Source organism: Somniosus microcephalus, chromosome 22, assembly GCF_052327205.1.
Source record: "Somniosus microcephalus isolate GS21.2 chromosome 22, FLI_Smic_1.0, whole genome shotgun sequence".
Taxonomy (NCBI): Eukaryota; Metazoa; Chordata; class Chondrichthyes; order Squaliformes; family Somniosidae; genus Somniosus; species Somniosus microcephalus.
This window is the reverse complement of record NC_141008.1, coordinates 52332043-52347332: the sequence shown is the minus strand read 5'-3', so window position 1 is coordinate 52347332 and position 15290 is coordinate 52332043. Positions and strand designations below refer to the sequence as shown.

Here is a 15290-nt window from a genome sequence, read left to right as displayed (position 1 = left end):
CTCTTCTTGCATTCGCAGGCAGTCTCCGAGGACATTGGTCGACTGCCGTCCATAACTATGAAAGATTTGCTTAAAGTAAAACTGAAGAAGACGGTGGACAGATTCGAAATAACAAAGGTTAGTGCTGCTCAAATGCAGCTATTTGTCGTCTTGCCACAGATTGTGCTGTAGTAATGCTTTGTGTGGCATTCCCAGACTGTTCCTGAGAGGATGGATGGCCCACTACCTGTGACGGTAAAGGATTTACTCGAAGTGAAACTGAAGAAGACCCAGAACAAATTAGAAAAACCAAAGGTGAGCACTGTGCAAGTCTTTTTTTTAAATAATCCTTCTGGAATTCTCAAAGAACACCCAAAGGAACAGGATAGTTACCATGAGTAATAATTCTTGTTGCTCATATCAAACTAATACACACAATGATGGTTTCAAGCTTTAACTAGCTGTTTTAAACCACAAATATGAACAAATAATGACTGCCATTATCTCGGTTAGCCATATCTCAAAAGGAATGTTATTTCATTTGCTTGGAAGACTTTCACTTCCGAATTGTGCTGTACATTTTTTTAATTGTTTGCACAAGATGTGTAATAAGCTACTGATTTTACTAACCGTAAATGGCCTGGAAATTCCGCTCTGCAAACTATTATTGTCTGAAGTACTGAGATATTTTGTTCACAGATGGATGCACCAGGAAAGAGAAGGTCTCCTTTAGTCACAATCTCTGATCTACAAGGCTTTAATTTGCAGACAAAAGCTAACCAACTGCAGAAACCAGCAAAAATGATGTAAGCCTATGAGGTCCTTTAGTGACTGATCTTATGAACTCAACAGCAAAATAAAATAAATATATTGTAGAATAATATTAATTGTGTAGTATTTTAGTATAATTTTATCTACAATGTTTTTAAGCAGGTGGAAAAAAACCTTTAATTTTAAACCTTTTTAATTCCAAATGTTAATATTCACATGATTTATCATAAATATGGAAAGAATATAAAAAATAAGAACTTGCATTTCTATAGCGCCTTTCACGACCACCAGTCGGCCCAAAGCACTTTACAACCAATGAAGTACTTTTGAAATAGTCACCATTGTAATGTATGAAGCGCTGCAGCCAATTTACGCACAGCAAGATCCCACAAACAGCAATGTGATGATGACCAGCTAATTTGTTTGTGATGTTAGTTGAGAAATAAATATTGGCCAGGGAGAAGTCCCCTGCTCCTCTGCGAATAATATCATGGGATCTTTTACGTCCACCTAAGAGCAGATGGATCCTCGGTTTAATGTCTCATCCAAAAGACGACAGTGTAGCACTCCCTCAGTATGGCACTCAAGTATCAACTAGATTATGTGCTCAAGTCCCTGGAGCAGGGCTTTGAACCCACGATCACCTGACTTGGACAAGAATCCTCATCAGTCATTGCATTGCCAGACCTGAGGATTGGCAAATGAACAATTCCTCAAAACAATATTGTTCTACTCCGGTCTAATGACCGCCTCAAAATATGTAGACCTGAATAGAACAATATTGTTTTGAGGAATTGTTAGTTCTCAGGAGCCCCTTTCAGCGAGGGAGGTTATTGAACCAAGCTTTTACGTGGATTACTCAAGCTATGACTATGCTTTTACCTAATGTTCTAATTAAAATTCACCTCCATTTTCAAAGTAAATAATTTGAACTCTTAAGTGAGCTTCCTCTTTCCAGGAAGAATCGATGTTGTAAGCTTTTCCACAGGTGCTGCTGATTAGGATTCAGATTTGCTTGGCAGAGCCAGAGGTGAAACAGGTTATTGGTTCAAAACTTCCCAACAATGTACAGTGCCCTTTTTATATTATAATCTAGCTGTCTAATTATGGCTTCTGCATAATATACAGAACTTGTGGAACCAAACTTGAAGGTGGCGGCATCTAACTGAAGAAATGGCTAATTATAACTTCCATTTTTGAATTCTTTTTTAGAATCACGCCAAATAAACCTGTACTGGATCTTCGGAGACGTCTAAAGAAAGTAGATATAGAAAGGTAATAGCTTATAAAGATCATTATTCACATATTTAAATATAAATCTTTTCAAACAAGCCATAATGAGCCATATCCGTTTCCATCTGTTACATCTAACTTAGTTAGAAAAGTGAGGAAGTGACTTCTGTTCCATTTGTTCTAGTTGCACATTAGAGCATCAGCAGAGGTGTGTTGTGACAATCTGGTAACTCAGTGCACCAATGTACCGCTCTGTAGTTGATTCATACCTGGAAAGTTTCCTTCCCATTCGCCTCTCCTTATCCCTGAAGACAATTACTCCTCCTCTGGCTACAGTTCCAATCGTGCTGGTTATCATCCAGTATCTTGCCCACATTACTTCGTGATCAAAGGTGGTGTACGTTGGCAAGCTGCTGAACTGCAGGTGGACATCACGGCCAAGTCTGATTGTGTTTTTTTTCTCTCTTCTCCTCTCTTTCTCCCCCCCCCCCCCCCCCCCCAAAACCCAAAAAATTCCACGCGTGTATTTTCCATTAAAGGGTCACTAGATAATTATTGAGGGAAACTTGCTTAATTCTTTTCTCCCCTACCCTTCAGCCAGACAAACTGTAGCACTCTACTGCCACTCTTGCTCGGATCAGCTAGCTCAGCACTCTAGGAATCAAACATGGGTGCTTCTGGTGCCTGACATATCTTTACTGCCTGAGCCATTTTTCACTTTTTTTTAAATATCTTCCCTTGCCTGCAGTTATTTTTATCCCTCTTGGCAAGTTTCCTTTCTACTCCCTCGCCTTCCCAAGAGATAGCGAGGTGCCAATCCAGTTCATCTTTGCAGGATTGATTTAAATTGCTGGTCCTGAAGATGATCAATAACCTATGCCCACAGCACGTTCTAGTGGCTGAACCAGAAACACAAATTAAAATGCTGTGAATGTATACTGCTATACAAGATCCATCATTTGCAAAACATTTATGAAAACTGCTGTTCAAAATCTCAGATTAATTGGAACCTTGCTCTGTTAAACAGCTAGTGCCAAAAATACCACCTTTTATTGAATGATGGAAGCTTGTGTTTTGAGGAGGTTTTGAATACCATGATTGCTTACCCTATAAAGTGTTTGGTTGCAGGAGCCCTGGTGGAACACCTCTCTATAAGGAGAATAGAGACACCGGGACAGGACTGACGCCAGTTATGACGCAAGCGCTAAGACGGAAATTTGAGGTAATTTAGGGGAAGCCGTTCAATTGTTTTGTAATGTTCCTCCAACCCCATAGATAAATTACTTTGCAGCATTTTTTGGGGGCTTTGCCAAATCTTTTATTCCCCAGAATACTAGAAAAATGTATTTCCTTTTCCCTTCCAACTTTCTCCTGAAGGCATTGAGTCCTTGCTGGGGTAAGTTCCATGATTGCTCTCTAGTCCCTTTCCAAATAGTCACACTTCATGTATGAGGCTAGACAATGACTGTCAGTAGGCTATTCTTCTGCCAGGGCATCCCAGACAAGCCAAACACTTTCCTTGCCAAAACATCTATATCTGCACTGGTTTGTCCACCAACCCAGGGCTGAGATTGGCTAACTCAACAGCCTGGGCTTAAGCCTGACATGTCTAGTCTGTGTGGCTCAGCTATTCAATATCCTGTCTAGCTCAGCCAGAGGTTCCCAAACTAGGGGTGGGGGGAGGAAGGCACTTGCAGGTAGTGCTCATTAGCTACTTACAATATGTATTTTCTCCATTGGTGGTGCTGTAACACTCCCCGCAACTCATGCAGGCTGATTCTGCGCTCCAAATGCCTGCAAACAATTCCAGCTTGCAGGAAATTTCAATATTCCTCAGTTTCAATTTATAGAAAAAAAAGCTTGTTTGCCTACTGATCTGTACCTCTGCTGCATAAATCTAATTTTTGAAGTGCTCACTAGCCCTAGGGACCTGCTGCCGTAGAGGAATAAATAAATAGCAGCAAGCCGTTGCCCCATTCTTCCCTGTGTGCCCCCCCCCCCCCCCGGTAACTCTGCTTCAAACATCTGCTAAAAGGGTCTTTGCCCCAAGTTCTGCAGCTTGGGTCCCTGTGATGCTTAGTGACTAGATAAATAGACCTTTTTTTAAAAATAAATTTGTCTTGGGGGCCCAAAAAGTACTTTATTGCCCAGTCCTCTGCACTTTTTCTGGAAAGTTTCTTTTGCCACACTTGCATTTTGTTTTTTGATTTGGCATCATAAAGCTCCGAAGGAGGCTCTGCACAAAAAATGTTTGGGAATCTCTAACCTAACCTAAAAGAAACTAACATTTGTTTGATTTGTGAAAGGTATAGAATCGTAGAAATTTACGACACAGAAGGAAGCCATAGTGTCTGTGCCGGCCAGAAAAGAACTATCCAGCCTAATCCCACTTTCCTGCTCTTGGTCCGTAGCCTTGCAGTTTACGGCACTTCAAGTGCATAGCCAAGTACTTTTTAAATATGATGAGGGTTTCTGCCTCTACCACCCTTTCAGGCAGAGAGTCCCAGATCCCCGCCACCCTCTGGGTGAAAAAACTCCTCCTCAACTCTCCTCTAATCCTTCCACCAATTACTTTAAATCAATGCCCCCTGGTTATTGACACCTCTGCTAGAAACTGATGCCTGTGTATAATACAAGTTTTGTAATCTGTGTGTACTTTGAGTTAATGAGCTGTCTGCTCCACTTTCAGATGGCTCGTCCCAAAAGTCCTCCTTCCTGCTGCTCTCCGAACACCAGCTTTGATGAGCAAAATGCATAACTAAACGTTTCTCGTGCAATATGTTTTTGTTTTAAAATTGCAAAGAATTTTAATGTTTTGTGTTTTTTGTATATACATAAACATGTGTAAATCTCACAATGTGCAGACAAATGGACTCTTGGCTGAAGGTGAGGATGCTGTGCTTTCCATTATATTTGGTAACTAGTCATGTTCAGCCAGCATAGCTGTGATGTGTGCTGTTTTAAGACTCCTACGGCTAAATGATGCTGTTAACCTAATTGCATTGTGTGCACTACCCCCAGTGTGTGAATCTGCAAGCTCAAGACTGGGAAAGAGGACTAAGCTGATTTTAAACCACAAGGCAAATAGTCAAGTGCTTTCACTTTTTTTTATGGGGGGGGAATAGTTCTATTTTGGCATTGAACCTACATCTATACTAGCCATTAATTGCATGGTTTGTGACACCATTAACTGTTTGCACAGTTCTGCTTTTTGACTTTTTTAAATTGGGGTTTAAGAATGCAGAAATAGCTCAATTCTTGGGTGTCTGTTTATTGGTTTTCTGTTTTTAATTAACTCTAATTCCTCTACATCTTTTTAAAATATTGAATACTTGCAATAATTTCCTTGCCATTGAATAAAATATTATTCATCTGTACAAAAGCAAAATACTGCAGATGCTGAAAATCTGAAATAAAACTGGAAATACTCAGCAGGTCAGGCAGCATCTGGAGCGCGAAACAGTTAATGTTTCAGGTCGATGACCTTGTCATCAAAAGGTCATCGACCTGAAACGTTAACTGTTTCTTTCTCCACAGATGCTGCCTGACCTGTTGTGTTTGAAGCATTTTCTGTTTTCATCTGTAGCCTGTTTCCCTGAAGTTTGATTTTTATTCTAATTAATGGGGCTGATGGAATTTAGTGATACTGTACTTGGTCTTGGCTCCTACATGAACCTGAGTGGACCACACTAGTACAGATTATAGGTAAACCAATTGATAAACTGCAAAACCCCATCAATAGCACTTTATAGCATTGCAGATGCTTCAAAAATTTTCATTACTTACACTGGGAGATAATAAATTGTTTGCATTTGCCACCTCTTTGTGGTGGGGATGAAGTCCTCCTGGATTATGAATTTTCAATACTTACCAGTTAGGCTAATTGCAACTTATTAAAGGAAGCATTTTAAATTTACTGTAATATATAAACACACAGCTGTGTATGATTTGAAATGTATTGCTATCATTAGTACCTCTTGGATGCACCTCACTTTTTACAAAGCTCCCAGATGTCCACAGTGCATGTTTACAGTAACCAGGCTATTTACATGATGCAGTTGGGATATGTATTTAAGAGCTCTGGATATTCAGATTTACTCCAGTCAATGGAAAGTAATCCTTGTACCCAAAATATTTAGTGTTGGGAAATAATACTAGGAGTTTAGGGATTTTCTCTCTTGCTGCACTGTCCTATCAGATTGCTTGTGGTTTACTTCCAGTGAAAACACCTACCTATATTTCAAAGTGCTTCCAAAAAAAAGTAACCTTGGTTTTTATAACATCAACTTGGGGATTGAAATGTTAACTTCCCTGGTCACTTGCTTTTCCTGACTCAGGTTCTCTTGTGTGAAGCATTTCTGAGCTGGATGCAGCTGTGAATGTGCTTGAAATGAACACTGTCTGGTGACTAACTGTACAAACCTTCCCATGGGATGTGTTTGCTTCCATTGTTCCATGTAGTTTTTGGAGGGGGTGGTTAATCACTTCGTTCCAAGGTAGTCAGGATAGAGTTAAATGATATTTTAAATGTATATGTTATGACTATTTCCGTCTTTGGCAGTGCTATGAATTGAATGAATCGGCTGTCATGGTGGGAGTTGCCACTTAACCTTTAATGCACAATAAATGGATAAAAGTTGGGACTCTGGACAAGCCCTTGATCTGTGCGGATCTGGTCAATGGGAGGGTGCTTGCCAGTTATCGTAAAAATGTAAGCATTACCTACAACCCATCTTCAGATGAGTACTGCTCTGTAGTAATTTGTTTCCCTTTTAACAACAGGCTGAATCAGAAGGAGCTGTAAAGGTGTAGGAAACTTCAAGACCACTATCATTTCCAGTTATTGGTTGCCCAAAAAACATCATTTTTGTCTTTACAGGAGCACATTTTGACAGCTGCTTGGAAAACTGAAGAGCTGTGTCAAATTATGTGAAAATCAAGTTTGTGTTCTGTCCCCATTGATATGGAATCAGTGTTGAAATCTTGTATGTCTCTAAATAATACCATGAAAATGGCCACTGTGCTTTTTCATTTGTTTATATTGCTTGCTGAGCTACAGAACAAAATGTTTTCAAATTAGAAAGAGAATCACTTTCACTGTCATTGTGATTCTGACATTTACACATTTTCTGTGTAATCCTTAACTCTGACCACAAACAGGTGATCTAATTTGGAGCAGTTCCTGGGTATTTCATTATTCACAGGTCTCAAAATGGAGGTTCTAAAACTGCAGTTTTCAATTTATTGCAAATATATACAACATTTAGCAGCAACAAGCATGTATGTTTTAATGAGGTTTTCACCAAACAAACTTTGGGAACTGGTGTTGGGCTATAATAACCGCTAGGGCTCTTTTCAGTGGTATCCCACTATTGTGTGTCTCTCCATTTAGTGCTAGGTTAGAAGTCTGAGATGCTGCTTGATCAGCAAGTGTTTCTCCATTTTTAACCATGGAAATACTTGTTACATAATGTCCTAACCACACATACTCTGAATAACAGTCACTGTTTATCCAGTGCCATTCCTGTGTGTTGATTTTAAAAGACTAGAAAAGGGAATTGTCTTCAAGCCTGAACTACTGTTTAAGCTTGGGAAAACAAAACCGTTCATGCAGTATTGTAATTCCAATTTCTGGCTTATCTATTAGGTGTACTACTAAGATTTAATTTGAGTGAAGGAAATTCGGAGGGATTGCTCTGTTCAAAATACTCTTTACAGTGGGAAAACTTTGTCAATTTTCTGTGTGTGGGGACACTGGGTGCACTAGACCACAAGGGCTGGGAGCAGCCCTGTGCATCTGGGAGCGTATGACTTCTGACCCACCTGGAGCTGCCACATCATAGGGAGAGGAGCAAGAGAGACAGTCAAGCCAAAATGTTGTGCTTTTTTCATTATATAATAGAGTATTTTGAACAAAATCTCCTTGAGAATAACTTAAAATGGTCTTGCAAAGCTCTTTAACTAAAATTTGCACATTTGTCTATATGGTAGCACATAGAAGTGGTACTTGTGGGCACCATCAATAAAGCTATTGCAAAATTAACCAAATAATTCAAATCAGTATTGAAGGTTGCACTAGTCCCATAGGTTGTACTGTTAAAATAGTTCTTGCTGTTTTTATCAATTTTTAACATTTTTAAAATTTTTGTATTGACTGCCTTTTTTTTATTCCTATCTATGTAATAATGCATTTTGAGCCTTGGCCATACCATTCCAGTGCATTACATGTGCATTTTGTTATTTAATAAACGGTCAATGAACACATGCATTATAATTCCTTTCTCAATCAAATACAGAGCTAAAGTTCTGATCTCTTGTCTTTTTTTTTAAATGAGCAATAATGGACAATGGGAGAAGCACCAGTTGACTAAATGTTTTTCTGTCTGAAACCCTGACCGAGAGCAGATGACCTGGGAACAGGAACACAAACACACTGACCATCCTGCTTTTCTGTAGCTTACCTGATTGAACAAAGGGTCTCTTCTCCACTGTAATTTCAATACCTCGTATTCACTGTTTGTTCTAGGTTAATTGAATTGAGCAAAGCTACACCATACTTGTAGATAGGTAATAGTTCTGTGACTTTTAGGTCAAATAGGGAGGATGAGTCAGTGGAGTTGCTGTGCATATAGTTTTATGCATCAGCTGTGGTTCAGTTTGTAGCACCCTCTCTGACTCGAAGGTTGTGGGTTCAAGTCCAACTCCAGAGACTTGAGAACAAAAATCTAGGCTGACACTCCAGTGCAGTACTGAGCAAGTGCTTTGCTGTCAGAGGTGCAGTCTTTCAGATGAGACTAAACCGAGGCCCCGTCTGCGCGCTTGGGTGGATGTAAAAGAGGAGCAGGGGAGTTCTCCCCGGTGTCCGAGCCAATATTTATCCCTCAATCAACATCACCAGATTATCTGGTCATTATCTTTGCGAGAGCTTGCTGTGTGCAAATTGGCTGCTGTGTTTACTACATTACAATAGTGACTCCACTTCAAAAGGTATTTCATTGGCTGTAAAGAGCTTTGGGACGTCTGTGGTCGTGCAAGGCACTATAGAAATGCAAGTCTTTTTTGTTTCTTTTAGCTATACCTGCTACAGTGAGCTAGAGAACTGTTCCCAAACTAGAGGTGCAGTTAGTGATTACATTTGTATGTGTACGTAGGACTGGGATGTAGCTTATATGGATGTACCATAATCTGGCTGTTTTCTTCCTCTTTGCTTACCTGCGTTTCCCACCCCAAAAACAACCAAAGCCCATACACCTACAATCTGCAGGCCTACAGTAATGGGCAGTGTTCCCTCTGACATTCCATTTGAGGCTATCAACTGTTATTTTAAATCCCCAAATATTTCTTGGCTTTTAACATTTTTGCCTTCCATAGCATTCATCAAAACTGCCTTAAGTATAACTCATTTAAACTGCAGGGTTTCCCCCACCTTTTTAAATGTTTCTACCCCTTCTGGCTCGCCTGAAAAAACATTGAACCTTTGCTAAGGTCTTGTTCCACAGGCACCTTCCAATCCTGCACCCAGTGGCTAGCCTAGATGGCAAGTGTTGCTGGTTATTTAACTTGCAGCTGAATCTGATCCTGTCCCTGTGCAGCGTCCACAAATGCACTGAGCGGGTATGTTGTTCTCAATTGGCTGTCAATCTGCCCTTGGCTGGAATCTCATTTGATTTCCCCCCCCCCCCCCCCCCCACTTGCCTGTGAGCAAACCTCTTTTTCCCCCTTCAGTCTGTCTTCATACCATGCAGGAATTCAATGGAATGTGTGATTGGAGTCAGTGTTTCATCACTCAGTTGCACAAGGAGAAGGGAAGATGAGTTTAAAATTTCTGTCTTAATTGTTAGAAGTGAGCATTGAGCTGATTTGCATCTAAACTGTTCTCGGCTGGAGTTTGATCCTGCACACTTCAGCTGGACAACTGGGTAGTGAAACCACCTATGCGTCATTGTGAAATACCATCTTTTTTTCCTTTTCAAGGAATTTGTCACCGAGATGATGCTGTGGAGGGACGGGACACACCATTTGACCTCTCCATTGTGCTGAGCTCCTGCTGCCAGCCATCCTGCTTTGAGATGGGCCTGAACACACAAGTGTGCGGGGGAGAGAATCAAAGATGTTTCTGGGCTGCTCTTAGGCAACTTATTGAGACATGGGCTTTATTTCTACACATTGTGGACTTGGGTTCAGGTTGAGGTAATATATGCACTTTGCCTCCCACCCTCTTTCAAGAGTTGAAAGTGAATCAACCTATAGTCTTTCCATATGTGTTTAGTGTATGTTTCCCTACATTACAACAGATGTTCTTGCCATGGAAGGAGTTCAGCGAAGATTCAGCAGGCTGATACCTGGGATGGCAGGAATGACGTATGAGGAGAGATTGGGTCAATTGGGCTTATACTCGCAGGAGTTTAGAAGAATGAGAGGGGATCTCATTGAAACTTATAAAATTCTGACAGGACTGGACAGACTAGATGCAGGAAGGATGTTCCTGATGGTCAGGGAGTCCAGAACCAGGGGTCACAGTCCAAGGATAAGGGGTAAGCCATTTAGGACAGAGATGAGGAGGAATTTCTTCACCCAGAAAGTGGTGAACCTGTGGAATTCTCTACCACAGAAGGCAGTAGAGGCCAATTCATTAAATATATTCAAGAAGGAGTTGGATGTATTTCTTAAGGCTAAAGGGATCAAGGGGTATGGGGAGAAAGCGGGGACAGGGTACTGAATTTGGATGATCAGCCATGATCGCATTGAATGGCGGAGCAGGCTCAAGGGGCAGAATGGCCTACTCCTGCTCCTATCTTCTATGTTTCTATGACTGCCTTTCAAAAGTACTTCATTGGCTGTAAAGCACTTTGGGACATCCTGAGTTTGTGAAAGGTGCTGTATAAATACAAGTTTTTCTATGCAAAAAAAATAAATAAATAAAAAAATAATCAAAGGCATATGCCTGAAAGGGTGGTGGAAACCGATTCAGTAGTAACTTTCAAAAGGGATTGGATAACTACTCGAAGAGGAGAAAATTGTAGCTCTGGGGAAAGAGCAGGGGAGTGGGACTAATGGGTAGCTCCTTCAAAGAGCCAGCAAAGGCACGATGGGCTGAATGGCCTCCTGCTGTAAGATTCTAAGATGTTCTCAGTATACAGCAATGGAAATCATGTTAGTAAATTAACAAATACAGGCTTCATTATTATGCTCATAATGTGCAGTTAGCCTGGCTGCAGATAAGTTGTAATTTGATGACTGCAGACTTTTGGGGAACCCCTCACTCCAGCTTAAAAAAAAACATGCTGGTCTAGGCTCTCGTATAAAGAATAGTCTGGGTGAAATAGCAGAGGGTGCTCAGTGCCTGCAGATCCATACCTAGCAGAAGTAAATGCCATCAGGAGAGGATAAGAGGAGAAAAACTAACACACATTTGCAAACTAACCTCCATGTTTTTTTTCTCTCGCTGGAGAAGCAGCTCATATTCAGTATTTGCTTTCTGGAGAATATTCCAAAAGGTTTGTATGATGTGTTTATACTGGTTTTCTAAAGTAAATAATAATGGTTGGCACAGAATTATGCAATATGCTAATTAAGTGCTTGTTCTAAAGGAGCTGCACCTCTACGTTTAAACAGCCTTTGCAAATGAATAATTCATGTTCATAGGGTCTATTATAAATATGGTAATCAGCAAACCTTCCAACCATCATTCAGCAACCATGTGACATTTTCGCTGCCCTATTTTCTCTCTAATTGTAACCTCATTCCCATCCCCCAGCCAGTGATGCTCGTGCTAGCATTTTCTCAATTTGAAGCTCTATGCAAGGTAGATAGAATATGGACAGTATTCTTGTGTTACTATTTCACTCCTCTTCCTTAGCCAAAAAAGTGTCCAATTCTGACCCAAATAGGAATCAGATGGCCTAGAACACCAATATCCTAAACCTTCCAGTTTAAAAGTTTAAAAGGATATATCTGTAGTAGGAGTGAATGCACATGAAAAGACTTGTTTATTTAAAAAAACACTCCTTTTATTAGACAAGGTTGATAAATTTCCATCATTTTTGGCTGAGATATAAATTTTGATTAAACATGTACTTATGCAAATAACAATCAATCCTTGGGTATAATAAATCTATAACATTTCCCGGTTTTACTCAATTTCTGTGGTCTCTGCTATGGCCGAAAGAGCAGTTTGGTATCACAATCTCGGGTTTCCGTGATTGTATTTTTTTGTTTCAAAAGTATACTTTATTCATAATTTGTAAAGGTACAATTCAAACGTTACAATTCACAGTTCAATACAGATTAAATACAGTACATGGCACCCTAGGGTGCCTCATTCCAAATTACCTGTAAGTGTCAGCCAGTGGCTCAATGGGTAACGCTCTCGCCTGAGTCAGAAGGTTGTGGGTTCAAGTCCCATACCAGAGACTTGAGCTCAAAGATCTAGGCTGACACTCCAATGGAGGTGCTGTCTTTTGAATGAGATGTTAAACCAAATCTGCGCGCTCAAGTGGACGTAAAAATCCCCGTGCACTATTTCTTCCCTGGTGTCCTGGCCAATATTAATCCCTCAACCAACATCACTTTTATATAAAAAAAAAAAAAAATTTAAAAATAAAAATTAAAAAAAATTATCTAGTTATTATCACATTGCTGTTTGTGGGAGCTTGCTGTGTGCAAATTGGGTGTCGCGTTTCCTACAATACAGCAGTGACTACGCTTCAAAAGTACCAGATTGGGTGACCGCTTTGCAGAACACCTCCGTTCAGTCCATAAGGGGGACCCCGAGCTCCCAGTGGCCTGTCACTTTAATTCACCGCTCCATTCCCACTCGGACCTCACCGTCCTCGGCCTCTTGCACTGTTCCACGGAAGCTCAGCGTAAGCTCGAGGAACAGGACCTCCTCTTTAGATTAGGCACTTTACAGCCCTCTGGACTCAACAGAGTTCAACAATTTCAGATCATAACCTCGGCCCCTATCATATATATATTTTTTTATCCACACTTTTTTTGTTTGGCCTTTTTTTCTTCCCTCCCATATGGCAGCTGTCCTTATTCTGCCAGCGCAATTCACCACATCTAAAGCCATCCTTTGTTCCTTAACCTCTCCCATTACCACCTCCTCTTGCCTTGAATGTCTCTTAATCTCTCCTGCTTTCTATCCTATCACTGACCTTCCCTTTTGTTCTTTCATCCCCTCCCCCTTTTCTCAGCCCCTAAACTTGCTTTCTGTGTCCTGCTTTTTTTCCAGTTCTGACAAAAGGTCATCGACCTGAAACATTAACTCTGATTCTCTCTCCATGGCTGCTGCCCTGGCCTGCTGAGATTTTCCAGCGTTTCCTGTTACTTCAAAAGTACTTCATTGGCTGTAAAGCACTTTAGGATGTCCTGAGGTTGTGAAATGTGCTGTAGAAATGCAAGTCTTTCTTTTCTTTTACATTTCCATTAAACATTTTCTGATACAAACCGCCCGAGGGGTTTTACACTGGTTCAAGCCCCTTGGTGTACAATGGTGGGAGGACATTAAGCCTTTCCCCATTGAGCCTTTGCGGCAGCTGCACCAGCTTTCAGTGTGTCCCTCAGCACGACCGTGGAATGTGCCAGTCTGCAACACTTGTTAGTGGACAACTCCTTGCACTGGAAGGCCAGCAAGTTTCGGAGAGACCAAAGGGCATCTTTCACCGAGTTGCTGGTCCTCCAACAGCAGCTGATGCTTATCTCAGTGTGTGACCCTGGGAACAGTCCATAGGGCACAGAGTCCTGTGTTACAGAGTCGCTCGGATGAACCTCGAAAAAACCACTGCATCTCTTTCCAGACCTTCTTTGCAAATGCATATACCAGAAGGAATGTGAGGGCGACACCTTTCCGTCCCTAGAAGCCAGCTGCCCTCTACTTGGCAAATTCACACATCAATGAGGTGCTGATCGAGAATAAAGTTGCCAATTTATCAGGTTCTGGACTGGACAAGTCATTTTATTAGCAGGCTGTCTAGAAATTTCTAAGCTGTATATTAAACTCCAAAAATCCAGTTGTGAAAACAGAAATCTACTTTTTTTATTTGCCAACAAAATATTGGGAAGACCAAAGTCATTGTTATCGGTCCCCGCCACAAACTCCGTTCCCTAGCCACTGACTTCATCCCTCTCTCTCAACATCTGTCTGAGCTGAACCAGACTGTTCGCAACCTTTGACTCTGAGATGAGCTTCCGACCACATATCCGCGGTATAACTAATGGGTGATTTTAATCTCCATATTGATTGGACAAATCAAATTGGCCATGGTAGCCTGGAGGAGGAGTTCATAGAGTGCATCCTAGTATGTAATGGAACCAACCAGGGAGCAGGCTATCTTGGATCTGGTACTATGTAATGAGACAGAATTAATAAATGATCTCATAGTAAAGGATCCTCTAGGAAAGAGTGATCATAGCATGGTTGAATTTCAAATTCAGTTGGAGGGTGAGAAAGTTGTATCCCAAACCAGTGTCCTGATCTTAAACAAAGGCAATTATAATGGCATAAGGGCAGAACTAGCTAAAGTGGACTGAAAAAGTAAGAAAGTTGAAATGCAGTGGTGGACATTTAAGGAGATATTTCATAACTCAACAAAAATATATTCCAGTGAGAAAGAAAGATTTTAAGAAAAGGGAGCACCATCCGTGGCTAACTAAGGAAGTAAAGGATGGTATCAAATTGAAAACGAAGGGATACAATGTTGCCAAGATTGGTGGGAGACCAGAGGATTGGGAAATTTTTAAAAACCAGCAAAGGATGACTAAAAAATAATAATAGAGAGAGAGAAGATGAATTATGAGAGTAAGCTGGCAAGAAACATTAAAACAGGTAGTACGAGCTTCTACAGGTATATAAAAAGAAAGAAGTGATGTGCCTTCAATAACCACAAAACTAGAAGTTATAGACTTAAACAAGTTGGCTTTTAATCACTAAGATCAGAGCTAACATCTCAACACGCTGACTGGTTCACAGGAATGAGTCATACAGATCCTGGGATCTTTATGTAAGAGAAGTCAGGGGCGGAGCCAAGAGCCAAGACCTGGAACCTTCCAGGTTAGTCAGGAAAGAGGAAGTGAAACTATACACAGTGTGGGGGAGGGTAATATACATGAGTGCAAAACGAATACAGGAAATGCAGGATCAAGACAAACCAATTTCATTACAAGAAGGTAGCTAAAGTAAACGTTGGTCCCTTAGAGGATGAGACTGGGGAATTAATAATGGGGAACGGGGAAATGGCAGAGACTCTGAACAAATATTTTGCATCTGTCTTCATGTAGAAGACACTAACAACATCCCAATAATG

At 40.8% G+C, this 15290-nt stretch overlaps 1 protein-coding gene across 3 annotated transcripts in view; it reads left to right on the top strand.

Annotated features, from left to right (window-relative positions):
• prr11 (proline rich 11) overlaps positions 1-8247 on the top strand; it is a 28189-nt gene extending 19942 nt beyond the window's left edge. For all 3 annotated transcript variants that reach the window (XM_085964731.1, XM_085964728.1, XM_085964729.1), the window contains exons 7-12: positions 19-117; positions 196-294; positions 679-785; positions 1963-2025; positions 3112-3205; positions 4673-8247. In XM_085964731.1, the coding sequence (XP_085820857.1) occupies positions 19-117; positions 196-294; positions 679-785; positions 1963-2025; positions 3112-3205; positions 4673-4741 (531 nt within the window). In that variant the 3' untranslated portion in view covers positions 4742-8247. The remainder of the gene's footprint in view (positions 1-18; positions 118-195; positions 295-678; positions 786-1962; positions 2026-3111; positions 3206-4672) is intronic.
• Positions 8248-15290: the final 7043 nt, after the last annotated feature.